Source organism: Brachyistius frenatus, unplaced genomic scaffold, assembly GCF_029030835.1.
Source record: "Brachyistius frenatus isolate BFR_SWC_R1_liver_20210118 unplaced genomic scaffold, ASM2903083v1 Contig_119, whole genome shotgun sequence".
Taxonomy (NCBI): Eukaryota; Metazoa; Chordata; class Actinopteri; family Embiotocidae; genus Brachyistius; species Brachyistius frenatus.
The window spans coordinates 465,718-483,385 of record NW_027210718.1 but is presented as its reverse complement, the minus strand read 5'-3'; the positions used below and the strand labels follow the sequence as shown (position 1 = coordinate 483,385).

The following is a 17,668-nucleotide window of genomic DNA, read 5'->3' as shown; positions in this document are numbered from 1 at the left end:
ACAGTGTGCATACTTGTATATTTTTTTACTGTGCACATGAGTGTGAGTGTGTGCTGGTGCGTCTGCACTCTCAGATTTCAAATACACAACACGTGTTAGTGCACTGCGCCCTCTAGAGTCCAGACATCGGAACTGCGCTTTCCTGTTTTTACAACACAGAAAGGTTTAATTTCACTAATCAGCCTCAACACTGATTGTCCACTGCTGTTTAATTCATGCAGAACTTATCAGTGGGAGTATGAACTGTTCACAACTCAGTTTTTGTTTAATGTTATCGTTTTGTATTAAATCTTCTGAAAAAAATGTAAATGTCTTCTTCTTGAAAGATATTGTTGTTAATAGTTATGAATTTGATCGAATGATTTATTTTTTTTGTCATTACACATAATACATACTGTGGTATGGTGCCATGTCACAATGCTGATATTTTTTTAAAGTGATGTGCAAACAAAGTTTTTTTTAAGTTGAGGTGAAAATGACCAAGTTAAATTTCAGTGGCCCATTTATTAGGTACAAGACAATATTTTTAATATAAAAATAACTTGTGTTAATAGAGAAATAAATGTGGGTTTAGCTGTACATGCTGAACAGCAAGAATAGGATTTTTTTTAAGGAAGGATCACATGAAGGTGGAAAGAAACCAAAAACTTTTTTCCTACTGACAGTAATTTCACTCCCATCATCTAAAAGTATGAGCCCATATTTATTTTTTTTACACCATTTTCAGATCTGCCTCATGTTTTTCATTTTCTCTTAATTCTTACTGACTTTATCTTCAAACCTTAACGTATGAAAAATTCATCACATTGTAAGTTTTCCAACAGCTCACAGACTCTCCAGTTTTCTCTCAGTGTATCTCATGAAATTCAACATACATGAATTCCCAGTAATAATTTAAAAAACACACACGCCCCTCCTGCAGTATATTTAGTATTTTTTCATTTACTGTATGATACACCGGATTCTCCGAGAACTGGAAAGCCTCGTTTTGTGTGCAAATTTAAAAAAAAAAAAATTATGTGCCAGCATGCGATTTCCTGAAAACAAATGAAACTCCTAATGGTACAAGCTGTCGTCCGCTCAACAATTTAAACTCACTTAAATGAAGATCTCTAGCGACATCTATCGTGAAATAAATGACACTGCATGTCTTTTTTTTTTCTTTTTTTTTTTTTTTTACCTTCATAATGTTGAAGATATTTTTGAAATGTCCCGAGACTAAAGTGGATTGTGTGTGTGTGTAAATATTACTGGATACATCATCTGACGTAGCACCTGTCTCAGAGACTAGTTGAAGGTCTTGTGAAAGTAACCTCAGGTTCTCCCCTGAAACAAAACCAGAAATAGACGAGCGGGAACCCTGAAACCAGCTTTTTCAGTCAATTCTGAATGTGTTCACTGCGAGTTAAGCGTGTGCAAATGAAAAAAAAAAAAAATCCATCGTCAATGGTGCTGCCATTCACCAAGACCATGGCTAAAGAGGAGAGTCCCCATTTTACTGACAATGTGATTTGTGCTTTGGCTCACATTGCTCAGTTGCCTTAAATGCAGAATTTGACCTTCGACCTCCTGGAAAAGGGCTGCAGAGCATATGGACCAGACTTCATTTTTAAAATGGGTTGAAATGTAGAGAATTTAATTCTTTTGATAAAACGCATGAATGTATTGCTGACATGTCAAATGTCACGTGACGTTCTAACATTTAACTTGTCAATTTGTAATGGTAGCCAGGTCTCTTTTGTAAAAAGAGATTTTAATTTCTAAGGACTGCCAGGTCGAATAAAGGTTAAATCAAATAGAAATAAAATACAACTTTACAACTTTCTCATAAATTCAAAGAAGCCAATGAACATGTTTGCTCATGAGAAAGTCAGAAGACCCTTCATTAATGACCTTATTAACAAATATGAATACTCCACAGTCAAGAGAAAGCTCTAAATATCTGGCAACCCCACATTTCTTCTCATTAATTGCTGACAACTGATCAATTAAAAAAAAAAAAGGTAAATGATTGATTAACCATCAACAAAGTTAAACGCTTCATTAAGAGTGCTGAACAATAATCTATCTAAATAAATTAGAGTCACATTTCTAGTTGGTCTGCCTTGAAATAGGGTTTAATTCTGGCTACATCTCATAACCGAGGTCATCCACAAAACTTTCACTTCATGGTCAAAAAACATGGGTGCTGACAGAAGACCATTGTGTGTGTGTGTGTGTGTGTGTGTGTGTGTGTGTGTGTGTGTGTGCGCGCGCGCACGTGAACATCACGGCACTATAAGTGCTCTTTTGTAACTATATAATTTCTTATGACATGTCATCAATGTATTTCAGATAATAGGCTACAGAAAGAGACAACACCAATGTTATCAGTCAGATGTAGAATTATAATGGTAGTCATGCAGTGCTGCACACTTTGTAGATTTCACCACCTTCTCTCATGGTTTTGAAACTGGTGTTATGATATCTGACGTGGATGGTTGAAATGTGGTTTACTCGTCCGTCCTCGCCGGTTATCGTCCTGTTTTTGCGAAGGTAAAATCGTTGAGGCTGCGCTGCCGATGCGGAAGGGCAAAATTGTATTAAACGAAGAAAAGGCCGCAAGACTTCCGGTCGTGTGCTTTAAAAAAATAATAATAATAATAATAAAAATCTTATTTGAAGGCAACCGCCCGATTTTCGTCGGATCACACAAGCTGCTTTAAAAAAAAACAAAAAAAAACAGCCTGCTTACTTCGCTCTTAGACACTTTTTGCTATTGCTTATAGTTATTATACGGCAGACCAGCGGTTGCACAGTTTTGATATAACGAGGCTTTTACAGCGAGAGTCGGATCTTCTGATTTCCGGTAGCTCGAGCTTCGCTGCCTCGCTCTCGTTCACTTGACGTAGTTGCTACGCAAAACCGCGCATCCCTGGACGCAGCTGTCAGGAGTTAAGTCAAAGGAGAAGGGGACATGCTGATAGATCTGAGGAGGTGAAAACGGGTTTTTTGTTTTTTAGGAAAAAAAAAAAAAGAAAAAAAAAAAAAGAAGGTGTTTATCTCGGAAGAGTCAGGGACGAAAGAGTCAGTTCTTCTCTGGGAGTCCAAGCGGCCAGAAGAAGCCGTTTGAAGGGGCGGTGGAGGCGACTTGTGCTGGAGTTTGTTGTGAATTTCACACGTTTGACTGCGCAGAGGTGGATCCGGGCGCAAAACTAATGCCATCTGGAGTAGTAGTAGTTTTATTATTAGTAGTAGAATTATTTCCCCAACAGGATCGCACCTCAAGACTGAAGTTCTACATCTTCCGTGTTGCCATCACCATTGCCCGCGGACTATGTTGATGAAGGAGTACCGCATCTGCATGCCTCTCACGGTGGAGGAGGTGGGTGAAGTTTTCTTGATTTTTTTTGTTTTTGTTTTTGTTTTTGTTTGTTATCCTCTTCTGTCTGCTAGTTTTCGACAAAATTCCTCACGATCCGGCGGCTATCTGCCACAGAGTTGCGGAGCAGCACGCCTCGTTTAATATCGCGCAGACTTGCAAAGTTGTCAGGGATGCGCTCGGACTGCATTTGGGCACCGGAGCTCCCGCAACCGAGACGCGGTGAGGCAGCAGCCACCGCGGGGTGGAGCTGCCGTTGTCTCTCGTTCAACCGGCTTTGACTCTTGCTCCAGAGAAGTCGTTCAATTAAAGAGATTGGCCACAGCGGCAGAGGGAGTCGTGTGATTATTATAAGGCAGTGAGGGACACGTCATACATCTGGTTTACTTTCGATTGCGATTCTTTGTAAGTAATTAGATACAAACTCCTTTCTGCCTTTGTCCGCAGCTCTGACTCTGTTCTTCTCATCCAAATGAGCAATGTGATTATTCACGTAGTGTTCAAGGAGTGTTACCTTTTGTGCTGCTTTGTTTTGTTTGCTTTTTTTTTTTTTTTTAATGCAGAAGTTTATGCTTGTGCAACTGCTGCATGCACTCTATAAATCCCCGGTTCTTAAAACAAAAATAATTTAAAAAAGCTGATTTAATTCACATTTGTGATCGGATGAGTGTTATCGCGAGAGATTAATACACCAGTGGGCAGATACAACCGATGTTCCACCTGAAGATGCATTTATGGCCTTTAATGGTGCCATAAAGCTTTGTGAAGTTTCCAAATGTGTCACTTTCCTCTACTAAATAACTGTGTCACCATGGTGCTTCATGCTGCAGAGACGGTACAATTACACTGTAGTTTACTGCAGTCCGGCAAAACCCGTTGTTTTGTTCTTGGGTTAAGTAAAGATGAAATTGAAGCGATATGCACGTGCTTTTAATCAGAGAGCTGGCTTTAACAGTCTCTGAGGTCTATTGATCCCTGGACCGTGAAGTAGTTCCTGTGAGGTTCATGTTTCTAATTACCTGCTTTATCACAGCTTGTCCGAAGGCTGATTGGTTCTTCTGCTTTGCTGCGCTCCAGTAGTGATGAGAGACACAGCTGTCCTCCGTGGCCAGCTAAAGGCTATTACATCTGTTGTAATGACACTAATGTGTGCTCAACCTAATGTATTGATCTGTCAATGACTTGGTAAATGAACATTTGTAATCTATTCATTTTTTTAAGCTTGCAGATATGCCCCCACCCCACACACACACACAAATACACACACAAAAACATAAATCATGTACACTTACACACAATGACTGTCTGTTTAAATCATAATCATTTTTAACACAATAGGAAATAACAACAAAATAATTAAACATCCAAGCATTTGTTGTTGTTGTTGTTTGTCAATGATTCAGTGGAGCAGCAACCAATGCGATTCTCAAGTCGTCCGTATTTCTCAATGGAGTCATCTGGGATGGTGCAAATTACATAATGTGCTGTTATGTGCTCACACAAAAATTGGACACATAATAAAACACATCTTCATCTCCCAGATTTAGAAGAATACCGTACTTTCCCCTGGATTCATGATGAATAATGGCTCATTTCAGGCTTTGGTGTCACGGGTTATCTTGTATGCGTCGCTTGCACAACACATAAGTGTTATGAATCTCCTCATATGGCTTTGCAGCATGAAGGCAAAAGGGCGAAAAGGGTGCTATCAGATGGCAGTTAAAAAACAGCCAGTACCTAAATGATGAGGGGGGGGAAATGGTAAAACATGATGGAAATTTAGTATACATGTATGAAATTGCGAACCATTAAAATCTTCTTTAGTTCAGACAGATCTGATACATTTATCTGGTGCAGATTTTTGTCTTTTCAGAAGCTTCAGTGGACGTTTAAGTTACGCGCTGTATTTTGTGTACATCGTACATTTTCTTCTTTTTTTTTTTTTTAATCAAATCTTTGGTGTTTTCACTGAGTTTCCTTTCAGGCTCAAATTGAAAATATGCTTAAAAGTAGTGGATTGAAACCTGAAAAGTGATTTTGACGGTTACTTTTGTCAAAAATCGACTCCCTTAAAATTGTAGATGGTGTTGAGGTTTTATGCTGTAATTGTGGCTTTTTCGGTCAAGTCTGCGTGTTTGCACAAGTAGAGATGCCCATCAGAAAATTCATTTGACTTGTGTATGATCTTCAAACTGAGGGTACTGTATGTTTATTCTTAGCTACACACTTGAAATTAAATCTGCCATTAAGCAGAAAACATTTCAGCCCTTTCAGCTGGATGTAGAAAGTCCAGAGGCTGTATCTGTCACAATGTAAAAGTCAGCTATACACAAACCCTTACACCAAATGTTGACATGTTTTGTGATCATGCCAGTCATCTTTGAGCCACAGGAAGTAAACAAAATTGGACAGAAATCAATCCATCAAAACATGTCATTTCACAGAATCAATTGTCAAATCCATTTCCAGTTTTGCTGGAGGTCTTTGTTTGTCAGAAGAAATGTTTTTATACAGACAAACTTAGAAGTTACAAAAAAAAACTTGGAAATGTCCTTTAAAATCTATTGAGCTATGGATCCAGCGAACAACGGCTTGAAAAAACAAAAGGACACGGCTGCCACTCTTAATGGTATCTGGATACACCCATGAAGTTGTTCCGTTTGTGAGACAGACTTCTGTTTTGATGAAGGTGACACTAGCCAGTCAGTGTTAAGGTCAGTCTCTGGGGGTTTGCATATGTTTGTTTGTGTGCCTGCTTCCCGAGTTGCCCCTCGTCACGTCTCGGCCCAGACCCGAGATCTTGTTTACGTCCCCAGAGTGGAGCCTCTGTAGTCTTGCTAACGAGAAGCCTGTCTCCTCGTCGTTCCCCGAGGAGCTCGTCGCTCTGCCAGAGAGCGATCTGGCTCACACACACCAGATGGAGGGAAACATGCTCACTCTGACGATCTGCCAGTCGGAATAAGCCGGAGAGAATATGTGTGAAGAAGGTGATTGATTGCTTTTGGTAATTGTCAGAGTCCACCTGACTGTAGATCAATGACTCTGTAGAGAGTGAACAGATACAGTATAAACAGCATCTTGTTGGCAATTTTTTTGTTATAAATTAAACAAAGAAGAGTCAACATGTTAGTTGGTGAGCTTTAGAGGTGCTGGTAGGTGGATACATTCGGCTCAGTGGCATCGACCGGTTCTGAATCAAGTCGTTGACTCAAACGGTGTAAACCATTTTAAGAACAGCCACAATAGCAGCAGTGGTTCCTTACTTGAATTCCTTCTAAAGGGACACGTCCTTGTTGAATCGATGTGTGCTGCATACCGAACACAACAAAATATTTCAAAGCTTTTAGTTGTGTTTTTTTTTGTTTTGTTTTTTATAAACGGTTGAATGTTAAGCAGCTAGCTGTTTTCTTTCATTTAGTTGTTTCTATATGATTATTTTTAATTTAGTGTAGGGATATATTTGTAGACACTATATTAGATTCATTATGATGTATATTCTCTGTCTGCACTGAACAGCCTCGTCAATTACCAGGCAGTCTCTTCTGGAATGAATGTTCTATTCATTGGACAAAGAACGCAGAGAGAATTTTCTGTACCTGAGCAGCAGTTGAAAGAGTCTCGTGCTCGATCAGCTTTTGTGCAATGAGCTTTGCCGTGTGGATCGCGGGAACAAAAACATGATCTTTTCTCTTTTAAAGGACTTTGGTCCTATATTTGAATAATGATAGGAGCCTAAATGTGCCTTCTGAAATCAGTAAAATGGAGCTCGGTTTTGAATCTTTCATTAAAAGCCTTGAAGGGATAAAGACCCCCCCTCTGGTGCCGGCTCTCTGAGATGCAAAAGAACACCATGAGAAAAGTTTCAAATCAACAGACCCACCTGACTTCATTCACTACTTTGACTCAACTTTTATGAACTCCAGACAAGTTTGTTAAATGAATCGTGTGTCGGTTGCTCAGTGAGGTCATGTTAAAGTCACTTGTGCATGAGGAAGATACGAAGGCGTGCTTCTCTGCCACTTCTCTCCTGATCCCTGTCGGACTTTTATCTGTGTTTTCTAGTCACAAATTTGGTCGCTACTTAATCTGTTAGACACTGTTAACTTGTTAACTGTACTCTGTGTGTGCTGATATATCCCTTAAGAAAAAAAAAAACCTCAATTCTTTATGGCTTTATTATGGCTGTTGCTGTGACCAGTCAGATCTCTAAGTGAAGTCTGTACACCGTTCCTTGAATTTCTCCCGTTTGCCTGACTTCTCTGGTTATCCAGCTGTCAGCCTGGTAGCTCATAGCACTGAACGAGTCCCCACTGAGAGGATAATTAAAACCCTGGTGGTTTGAGGTTGTGCTCATATACTTTGTCTCAGATTAAGGTAACTCGGTTAAAGATAGTTTTCTGTGGTCCTCCAGCTGAGAACATCTCTTCCAGAGTCTGGCTGCTTGCTCTTTTCTCTGTAAGGCATTATTTTGAGATCCTGCAACATCGACATTACAGTGCATTCAATGCATTCAGTTATGGTTGTCGGGGCTAATCATTTGGGGAACAATGGGCAATAGCAGGGAATTAAGACAATATGTTTTGTCTCCAGACTCCTAAATAATCACCGGATTAGTGAAGCAGTGGCAAGTCACCATAGAGATGCTATACAGAAGAATGAGAGCTGGAAATACATTTACATGTCCTTGATGTCTGTAATTTTGGTCTGTCTGACTCTTCTTGGCTATCTGTATGTTTCTCTGTCTCTGCCGTCACATCTTTATTCAGATTCCAAGGTTTTTAAAAAATGTTCTCCGTATGCCTGTACATGATTGCTTAAGCGTATACAATGCTCTACTGAACAAAAAATAGTTTCTGTGACAAACTGACCGAAGAAGGTAACAAGTTGCAACTACTGATTATTTTCTTGATGAATAGTTTTGTCTCAGTTTCCCAGTGCGGAAAGTGATAAATTAAAATCTGTTCAGTCCAAATCCCAAAGATACTCCATTTAACAGCAGGTATTGAAAACCTTTGTATTTGACAACATTTAGATGATCTAAATCTGAATAGTTAGTGATTTTCTTTTCCTCGACTAATTGGTTTGGCTCTCTAGTTCCAGTTATTGAGCTTTCCAATGGGGCAACTATGTTTCGAGCATATGTGACGTGACACGACACATAGTGTTGCTAGCTGCGTCTTCTTTCCTGCCTGCAAGCAGCAGAGTCCTCGTGGTGTGAAGCAGACGGAGGGCTCTCCAGACTCTAACCCCAACTGTCGCTGCGGTGCCCTAAATCAAAGGACCTCTTCTAGTAATCTTGTCCAAATAAACCACATACTGTAGAGAGAAGGAGTGTTTGAAATATCCAGAGAAAGACAGTAGAGCCATTAAGCATGACAGGCGAGGTTACAAACGTGAAAAGAGAAACAGGCCTGACTTCAACGCAGCAACACTAACATCTGGTAAACACGGAGGGTCAACAGCTTTCTATTTATAGTCGAGAGTTGAGGGCTAAATTAAGAACAGTTGTGCGGGAACAGTTGTTCAGGTGACTGGAGGTTGTAGGGGACACGGGTGACCAATGGACAGGTGAGAAAAACAATGTTGGTCTTGAAATTAGTTTTGAGAGGTTACAGAGTCCGCCTGTGTCCCCATGGCACATGGACAGCATCTCAACATGTGATTTAGTGCACTTAGACCTGAAGTAACCTTTGATAGTGACTGGAACTCAGTACACGGAGTGCACGTTTATTATTTAAAGGCACGTGGTCCATGAAGGACACAAAGAGGGAGGTGAGATGGGAAGAAAAACAGTCAAATACAGTGATTAATAAGATTAAGGCGAAGAGAAAACAAGCCCACACAAAGATGCAAGTGGCTCAGAGAATAACATACAGAGCACAGCGTCTCAATGAAAGACGATCACGCAGCCTGGAACAAACATAGTGATCGGCCCCAAAGATCTTTTGAAATTTCACCATTTATCAAGAGCTAAATGTCTTCATCTTTTATCCTTTAACAAACAACTAAGGACCAGATGATAGCGTACTGAGAAGTAGACTTCCACAAGCACTGTCGAGAACACAGACTGTTCGATTTCTAGCTCGTCAGCCATCACTTTAGTAGGTGTTCAGCTGCATCACTGAGCAACCCCAGTGCTGGGGGCGTTTACAAGTAAAAATAAAACGTCTGAGAAGATTGGGAAAATGGTCAGTAAGCCAGCAAAGGTTAGTCAGAGAATTAAACAATGAAAGATTTGATTTAAAGCAAATAAATGCATGATGGATAAGAGATTAAGGATTGCCAAAGTGGAATAGGTGAAAAATAGCTAATAATCCCACAAACCAACCTCATTGGTGGAAACGCATCTGAAGTGTCAACAGAAAGATAGGGGATGTGTTTGTTTACCTCAAGCAATGTTTTGAGCCGCGTCTTAGAAAAGCATGAGGGAACTGGACAAAATCTCAAAACAAACCTCCAACAGCCGTCCGGCAATTATTTTTGGTTTCAGATACACACTTGAAAACCACAGAAAAATGTGTTGGTTTTTTTTTTTGCAGCCGATGAAAGACGTTCGTATCCAGTATCAGTGAAGATGTGATTCATTTATCTGAAAATTGTATTAAATCTCTAATCACGCCGGTTACTCTACTGCGTGCAGCCTTTGTCATTCCGAAGCTTAAAATCACGAACAGGTTGTGCCCGACTGCTGCCTCTATTCATGTGTTTGAAAACGCCACGCATTACAATTCTGAGCTTCAAACAAAAGTCCTGTGGGGTTAGAGAAAGTCATTTTTAAATGGCCCCCTGCACGCACACACACACACACACACACACACACACACACACACAGAGCACAGTCACACACAGCACAGCAGTGTGTGACTCACTTTGCCAGCATTTCCTATGAACCTGGCTACATGGCTTTAAGACATAGCAGCCACACTAATATATAATTTATTTTTGCAGTATATGCGATGGAATGGTGCACCTGCCGAACGCGGCTGAATAAAGGCAAAGTGATCATATTTTAATCGAGATCATCGCTTTTCATCCTCCTGGAAGGATGGACTCAGAATGTTCAAATTGAAAGGGCAGATGAATTGAACTGAAAGCCTGGACTCAAATGCTAGTGACTTGAGACTAGAAGTGAGTGATATGATGCCAAAATAATATCACAATATTTCAGGCTATTTCTGCAAAAATGATCATCTTGACAGTATGACAAAATACTGAAAAATAGTTTGTTTATTTCAAGAATATATAAATACAACAAAATAACAGAAGATGACAAAAAGCTTTGTCTGTCAACAGAAACAGCAGTTTCCCCTCAAATATTCAGTATAAATAAATATGATTTGATGTGCAACTGATTACTTCCACATTACTATAAACACACTATATAACCTCTCTTTGGAAGTAACTCCCGTACTGCTTGTTGTTGCTTTTATTCATGTAACATATGTCGTAGCATTAAGATGACATTACTTCAACAAGTCAGACTATTACCACTATCATACTGTGAATCGTTTTCAACGTTTTGAACATTTTACCGATATCATTGTGAGCGATACAACATGGCATGCCCCTACGCAAGACTTTTGTTTGGTTTGATTTAAAGTTTGGTAACTGCCACTCTGTTGTGAGAATTCATTCATTTTTGTGCTACAGAGGAGGCAACACCTTTATCAGTTTATAGAAACAGGAAACTCTTAATCGCCCGTCCCTCTATTTCGGCCGTCAGCCCACCTCCTCTCTTCCTGTCCCCCTAAACCTTACTTACTGTCAACATGCTGTCTAAACAAGGGGAAACAATGGCCACTGAGAATTGAAGCTGTGCTGACACACAGTGAATGTGCCCGTAGAGTTATGGGACAGGTGTTGGAAGAGATGCAGCATGAGAGGGGGGCAGCTGGGCGTGCTGCGCTATAATGTGATCAGGACGCATTGTGCATCATGGTGATGGATTGTACGTGTGATCAGACTCTTTATATGATAATGTGGAGTGATATGGATCAGCCATTTGCCATTTTCAAAATTCAGCTCGTTAACACAGGAAGGTTGCTAAAAACGGGAAACAAAATCTGCTCAGTTTACACATTGTAAGAGAAACAGTAAGCAAGACTTAAACTCATCTATGAACCAAAGGTTGCAGAGGATCAAACACACACATACCCCTCAACAAAGCATAGTGCAGACCTGACTGTCATGTAACATGACTGATTCCTTCTTTCCTCACGTGGGCAAACGTTTCAGCATTGCACTGCCACAAATTGTCCTTTTTCTGAGAACTGGAAAATACATTTCTTTTCTCTTAATATCACTGTCATTGTCCCTTGTGTTGATGAATCCAAATTACCTGTCTCACAAATGCTGCGCTGTCAACCCTTTTTTTTTTTTTTTTTTACTTTTGGTTCTTTCCATTTTCCCTTCATTGTTTTTATACCGAGAATCTGTAGAAGTAATTAAGAAACACGTACGGAAATGTGAACAACGTCTTTGTGGGAGCTTGAAGAAGCATAAATTCAGCTTTAGGATTTTGGAAAGACAAAATAACACCCAGATATAGATTTCTATTTGGACTCTCAGATCTGCATTTGCACATCATTCTGTCCCATCCTGTGAATTCACACTGATGCAGACACTAATCATCTAATCATTGCAGCGCTCTCATTCTGTTCGGGGCGGGGAACAAATGTTACCTTTAGCAAATCAAAGCAAGTGATTTCACCGATTCTGGTCATGAGCTGCATAATTATTGTTTGCTGCTCTAAAAGGCGTTCAAAGGGTAACTAGGAGACGTTTGGTCTTCACCCCGCTGGCACAAACCCAATCAGCTCCCTCAACCTGGTCATCACCACAACGCATTTCAAAATTTTAACTTTGCATTTGCCATTAGCCTTTCCACAGGAAGCTTAATAGATACTATATCACATACACGTGCGTGCGCGCACACACACACACAATGTATGTCTGAACCCATCTGCATTATGTGCACAGCTACATGATGTGCATACCAGAGTAACACGTACAAGTGTCCCTGGTTGCTATAGGAACATCAGCAGCTCACAACTGATTAGAAATCTCTTTGATGATGAAGTGGCTTTCGGTATGTGTGCAGTGAGCACACGCGTCAAGGTTGTGTGTGTGCGTTTGAATCCAACTGACCGAAGCAGGCTGAAAAACAACAAAGGGAAAGAATTTGCTAAATGGCCTTCAATTATTAACATTGCTTGTCATCTCACATTTAAGTATCTTGATAAAAATTATTTATGCACAATTAATGACTATTAATGTATTTCGATAGACCTGAAAATCCCGGTGAACAGCTGTTGAAATGTAGCTAGAAAGTTCAGCAGTGGCAGTGGAGTCTCATCCAACACAGCAGATGGTCTGAGTGTGTATTTATGCGTATCTAGCATGACTTTGTTAGTCCCGGGTTGTGTGTCTGTGTTACTGACTTTTCTGTATTTTAACAACCACGTACAAATTGGAGAGGCACATCAGAAGTCCTCTCCCTTTCTGAATCAGAAATTGTTCAAATATCTTTTAATCGGGCATTCACACCGAAATGGTGTTAAAACACCACAAGGGGACGTGTTGATGATGACATGCTGCTTCAGGTTCTGCCGTGGCATAATATACAAACTACAGAGTCCAGTTAAACAGAACAGTAACAGAATTTAAATGCAGCAAAACACTTACAGTAATGCATAGTATCACGATTTGGCAACTATGGGAGTTTATTACAGTGGCAAATCTTTCATCGCACTCAACTCGCATAGCGAAAATACAGTGTTCACATTTCAAAGTGATCCACCAGGAATGTCTAACTCGCATGACTTTCCTATCCCCCCCCCCCCCTAGCTCTCTGCTTCGGGCACCTCTGCTGCACCAATATATTCGTCTCATTCAAATGAATGAGGCAACGAAAGCCCTCTCATCTTGTTTAACATGAGGGGATCATGACATCCTTCACCTCGTGTAGCCCTCCTTTTGTATTGTGTCAAAATGTGTTTTTAATGTGTATTTACTCCTGTCTGGTTTAACTGACTTAGTTAAAGTGGATCCTCTTCTCGTTCCCTCTCGTGTCTGTTGCCTTCGTCTCCAGACTCCAGAGGTCTAAAGTTATTCTCTCATCTCCAAATTGCTATTTAATTGCGCTAATGTCACTTTTTCAAGAACTATTAGGTTGCTGTCCTCAAACTCTTGCTTCATTCGAAAAGGATCTTTGTCTCCATTTTCACGTCTCATTGTAATTTTCAACTGAACAAAAGCAGAAGACATTTTGACATTGTGTTGCTTGTAGGACAAAGTTCACTCTGTCCCAAAGAGGCCTATGTACACTGAAGTCATGGACACTGCTCTCATAAAATATCTTTGGCTGACTGCCTGTGAAGATCATGTGAGTGGTGTGTGTGTGTGTGTGTGTGTGTGTGTGTGTGTGTGTGTGTGTGTGTGTGTGTGTGTGTGTGTGTGTGTGTGTGTGTGTGTGTGTGTGTGTGTGTGTGTGTGTGTGTGTGTGTGTGTGTGTGTGTGTGTGTGTGTGTGTGTGTGTGTGTGTGAGGGAGATGTAAAACCTTACTGCAGCTGTTGTGATGTAAACCTGAGTCTTGTATATGTGTCCATGTCTCCTGCTATTTATTCATTCACTTTCTGTTGCTAACTGTATTTCTTACACCTGATGAACTGTTTCCATCAGCAGCAGAGGGGAAAAAAGTTTCTTGGCATTGTGCTTTACTGTATATGTCCTCTACGGATAAAAGTGCCATTGTGACAGCTGAGTGGGTGGATCAAAAAGATTATTACATGCAGCATTGCATGTCTATCCATTCTCTAACTATAACTAGTATAACTAGTATAGAAGACTGAATACAGTTATTATTTTTTGCCATTTGGCAAACATGCCTCACTTCCACTTGTATTTATCTTGGTTTGAAAGTATTGATTTATTTATTCAATGATGATTGATGATTTCATTTATGATCAACTATGCTTTAATAGCTTCAATCTAACACAATGGATTCTGTTTCTGGGTCCTTCATTTTACAGAGAGATCGCTTTCAATACAGTCTTGAGCCTTGAAACTTGACCATCCTCCCCTAAAGCACAGTAATAAGCAGCTTATTGTGAACCCTATTTACAATTTTTGCAACCTCTATTGGTCATAGTAATTATGACGGGAAAAAAGACATCCGGTTACGGAGGGAGAAGGTTGGGGGTGGTTCAAAAGTCAGCGTTGACTTATTTCATCTTAGCTGACATATATTTACCTTACAGTACAGAACGTACTAAACTTTCATAACATAAGTCATTTAACTTGCGTAGCTATTTTAACCCAAAACCACGACCTTTCCCTAAACTTTATGATCATATATATTTGGGTATTTTGGCAAATGAGCTATTTGTCGTTAAGTTGTGAGGACATGTTGGTCCTATCAAAGGTGCTGAAAACACTCACTCGTATCTGTTTTGTGAATGATTGAAAATATAGCTATTCAGTGGTTTTGATATGAGGATGTGTTGTTGAAACACAAGATACTAGTCTATCAGAGTCCAGGCTGGTGCCTCCATTTGCCCTTTGTTATCTAATCTGTTTGTCAGTTGGCAGATTGGAAGAAGCACTAAAGATGTGACACTCAACCACACTTCAGTCGCCGTGTGCCAGCTGTCAAGGATGTGAATGTGAGTTACTATAGACATTTATTCATTCTTTCAGGTTCCGATGTGAGAAAAAAAACTGGAAAGCAAATAAAATCGTATCTTCACGGTATTTTCTTTGTACTAAAGGAGGAAACTGCTCTGATTTATGATGAACTGTGAAACTATGAAGATGTGAAGAGATCTGAACAGATGATCCAACCACCCTGATCTGCTATCTACATATGGACCTGTCACTTCTTTACTGCTTCATGTGACTTCCTCCTTTGCTCCCGTCATAATTACTGAGCGTTAGCAATGTTTGGAAATAGTTTCTTAAATTGACCACAGGCTTTAAATATGATCTTAATAAATTACATTAGATTTGGCCTTTGGCCTGTTAGGAAGCAATCGTACAGACCTTTAATGTTGAACCAGAACTGTATGGTGCTGTTCTTCAGGTAAAGATTCATATTTAAAGTTAGTATAGATATATTTCAGCTTTCAGTTGCTTGACTACGAAAAGAGTTGAATATCTTTTTGTTAATAGGGGTTTGGGTTTGCGTCTTAAAGCAGCACTGAAGAAGACTGAAACTGCTTTTTCTTATGGATGCTAATATGTGGAACAAGAAATGATGAAAAAAAAACTCGAGCTAGCGCTGGTGCAACTAGAGATTGCTTGAAGTCACAGAAGCTTAATGGAGCCCTTCATCCATATGGTGTAAGCGCTTACTACTTGTAATATACATGCAACTTTTCAAATGTATTAACGATATCATAAAATAAAGCATTTGCCGTAATATGTTAAGGACTGGTCATGTTATAGTCGTGGGCAATATTTGTCTGTGTAGTGAACCGTGATGGACATTTTTAGAAAGGGACGAACATTCAAATGTGTGAGCTGACATAAGTGCAGTCTCTTGACTAAAACGCACATTTATGTCGTGCAGCTCGGTACCTTGTTTCTGCTGCTGAGTGCAGTCTATGATTCCCACAGCTACAGTACACTGCATATGCTGTTCCTAGGGGAAATTACAGCGTTGCACTTTGGCTGTTTTTTCATAGTTTCTTCATGGGTACAGCTGTGCGGTTGAAAAAACTACTTAATGAATAATGTGGATACCCATGACGAAATACCTTAGCAGGTATTGTTGCCCAGGCAGAAAGATTTGACAGTCAGCATAACCGAAAAGACGATAACTTCTATGTCTGAGAAGAGTTGAATGTGGTAATATATTGAGAATTTAAAAAAGGAGTCTTAAGCTTTAGACTCTGAATGTGCTCCATCAAAAAAAAAAAATGGATACATCCACTGCTTTTTTTGACTGAATTGCTCACGTTACGGCTTCTGCGAGGCATGTTTCTTTCATACTACACTTTCTCAGCTCATCCTTCATCCTATTTTCCCCAAGGACAAAAAAAACCCAACAACCTTACATGTGCTAATGAATTAGTTCCACAACCTTTTGTTTTTCCCACAGCACCGCTCTACCCAATAAGGGGGATTGCAAGACAGAAAAAATATGATGTAGAATGACACGCATGAAGATGCTGACATTATGCTTAAAACAAAACCAAAATAACACCTATTGTCATCACTTTTCTCTCTCTTTCTCCTGTTCTCTGCTTTCCGTACTCACTTTTCCCTCCGTCTATCTCAGCTGGGCTGCTGGAAGTACACTGTGCTCTCTCTATGCATAATAAATGAGGTGGTTTTCCCCAAGCAATCTGAAATTCAAGTGGTACCAAAACACTCCAGACTGGAACATAGGAGACAAAAGGCTTATGTAAGAGGGAGGGAGACTTGTTTATCAAACAACTGAATGGATGCTGGAAGAATATCACCTAGTTCTTGCTGGAGGCTCGGTTGGAGGTGAACAATTTGATGGATTTAGACTGACTGTGAATACTATGCATTGCTGGTGGAGTTGAGTAAATAATCCTTCAGTTAACAGTCTTAAGGCACATTAGCACAACTCCAAAATGAAATCAATCAAAAATCAGTGTTGCTGCTAATACATGTCACACCTCAGCATGCACCTGTGAGCTTCACTTCTTCTTTGTTCTCCACAGTGGGGGTCGATTGATCTCTTCCTGCCCCTGCTTACTGACTTGGAACCAAGCTTCAGATGGAGACATATTAATCACTCAGTCTGGAAGGCAAAGTTAAAACCATTTGAATTTCCTCATTGTTTAAATTGCTTTTAAGTGAGTCACATGTGTATTATGTTTCAATCACCTGGACTTCAGAGTTCTAAAATATGTGTTTGTGTGTGTTCGACCTGTATGAGGAGATGGATTCAATCCAGCATCAGACGATGAGGCAAAACCTGTTCTGCAGCATTTATTCATTTGTCTCACTTTTCTCTGTCGCTTCTCGTTTCTCTCTTTTTTTTTTAAAGTTCAGAGTGAGGAGCCTCAGAGGCTTCTGGGATTTGGGAATCACATTTACACATTCACAATCTTGCATTTAATGAAAGTCAATCCCCTGTTTCTCCCTCTATTGAACACTTCCTGCTCATTAGGATCTCTGTGAATAAATGAACCAACATTACGGCGTATCACCAGGTAGACAAATTACAAAAGTGCACTTGCTTTACCTGTTGGTCTGTGAATATAGAAGTTTAAGAAAAAATAAGAAAACAGGGCTGTGTGGTTGGAAAAAAAGGAGTGTTTACTAAATGTACT

At 39.9% G+C, this 17,668-nt stretch overlaps 1 protein-coding gene across 1 annotated transcript in view; it reads left to right on the top strand.

Annotated features, from left to right (window-relative positions):
* Positions 1-3,009: 3,009 nt before the first annotated feature.
* The window catches only part of pitpnc1a (phosphatidylinositol transfer protein cytoplasmic 1a), a 42,818-nt gene continuing 28,159 nt past the window's right edge, over positions 3,010-17,668 (top strand). Inside the window, exon 1 of the mRNA XM_069713466.1 lies at positions 3,010-3,364. Coding sequence (XP_069569567.1) covers positions 3,317-3,364 — 48 coding nt within the window. The 5' untranslated portion in view covers positions 3,010-3,316. The remainder of the gene's footprint in view (positions 3,365-17,668) is intronic.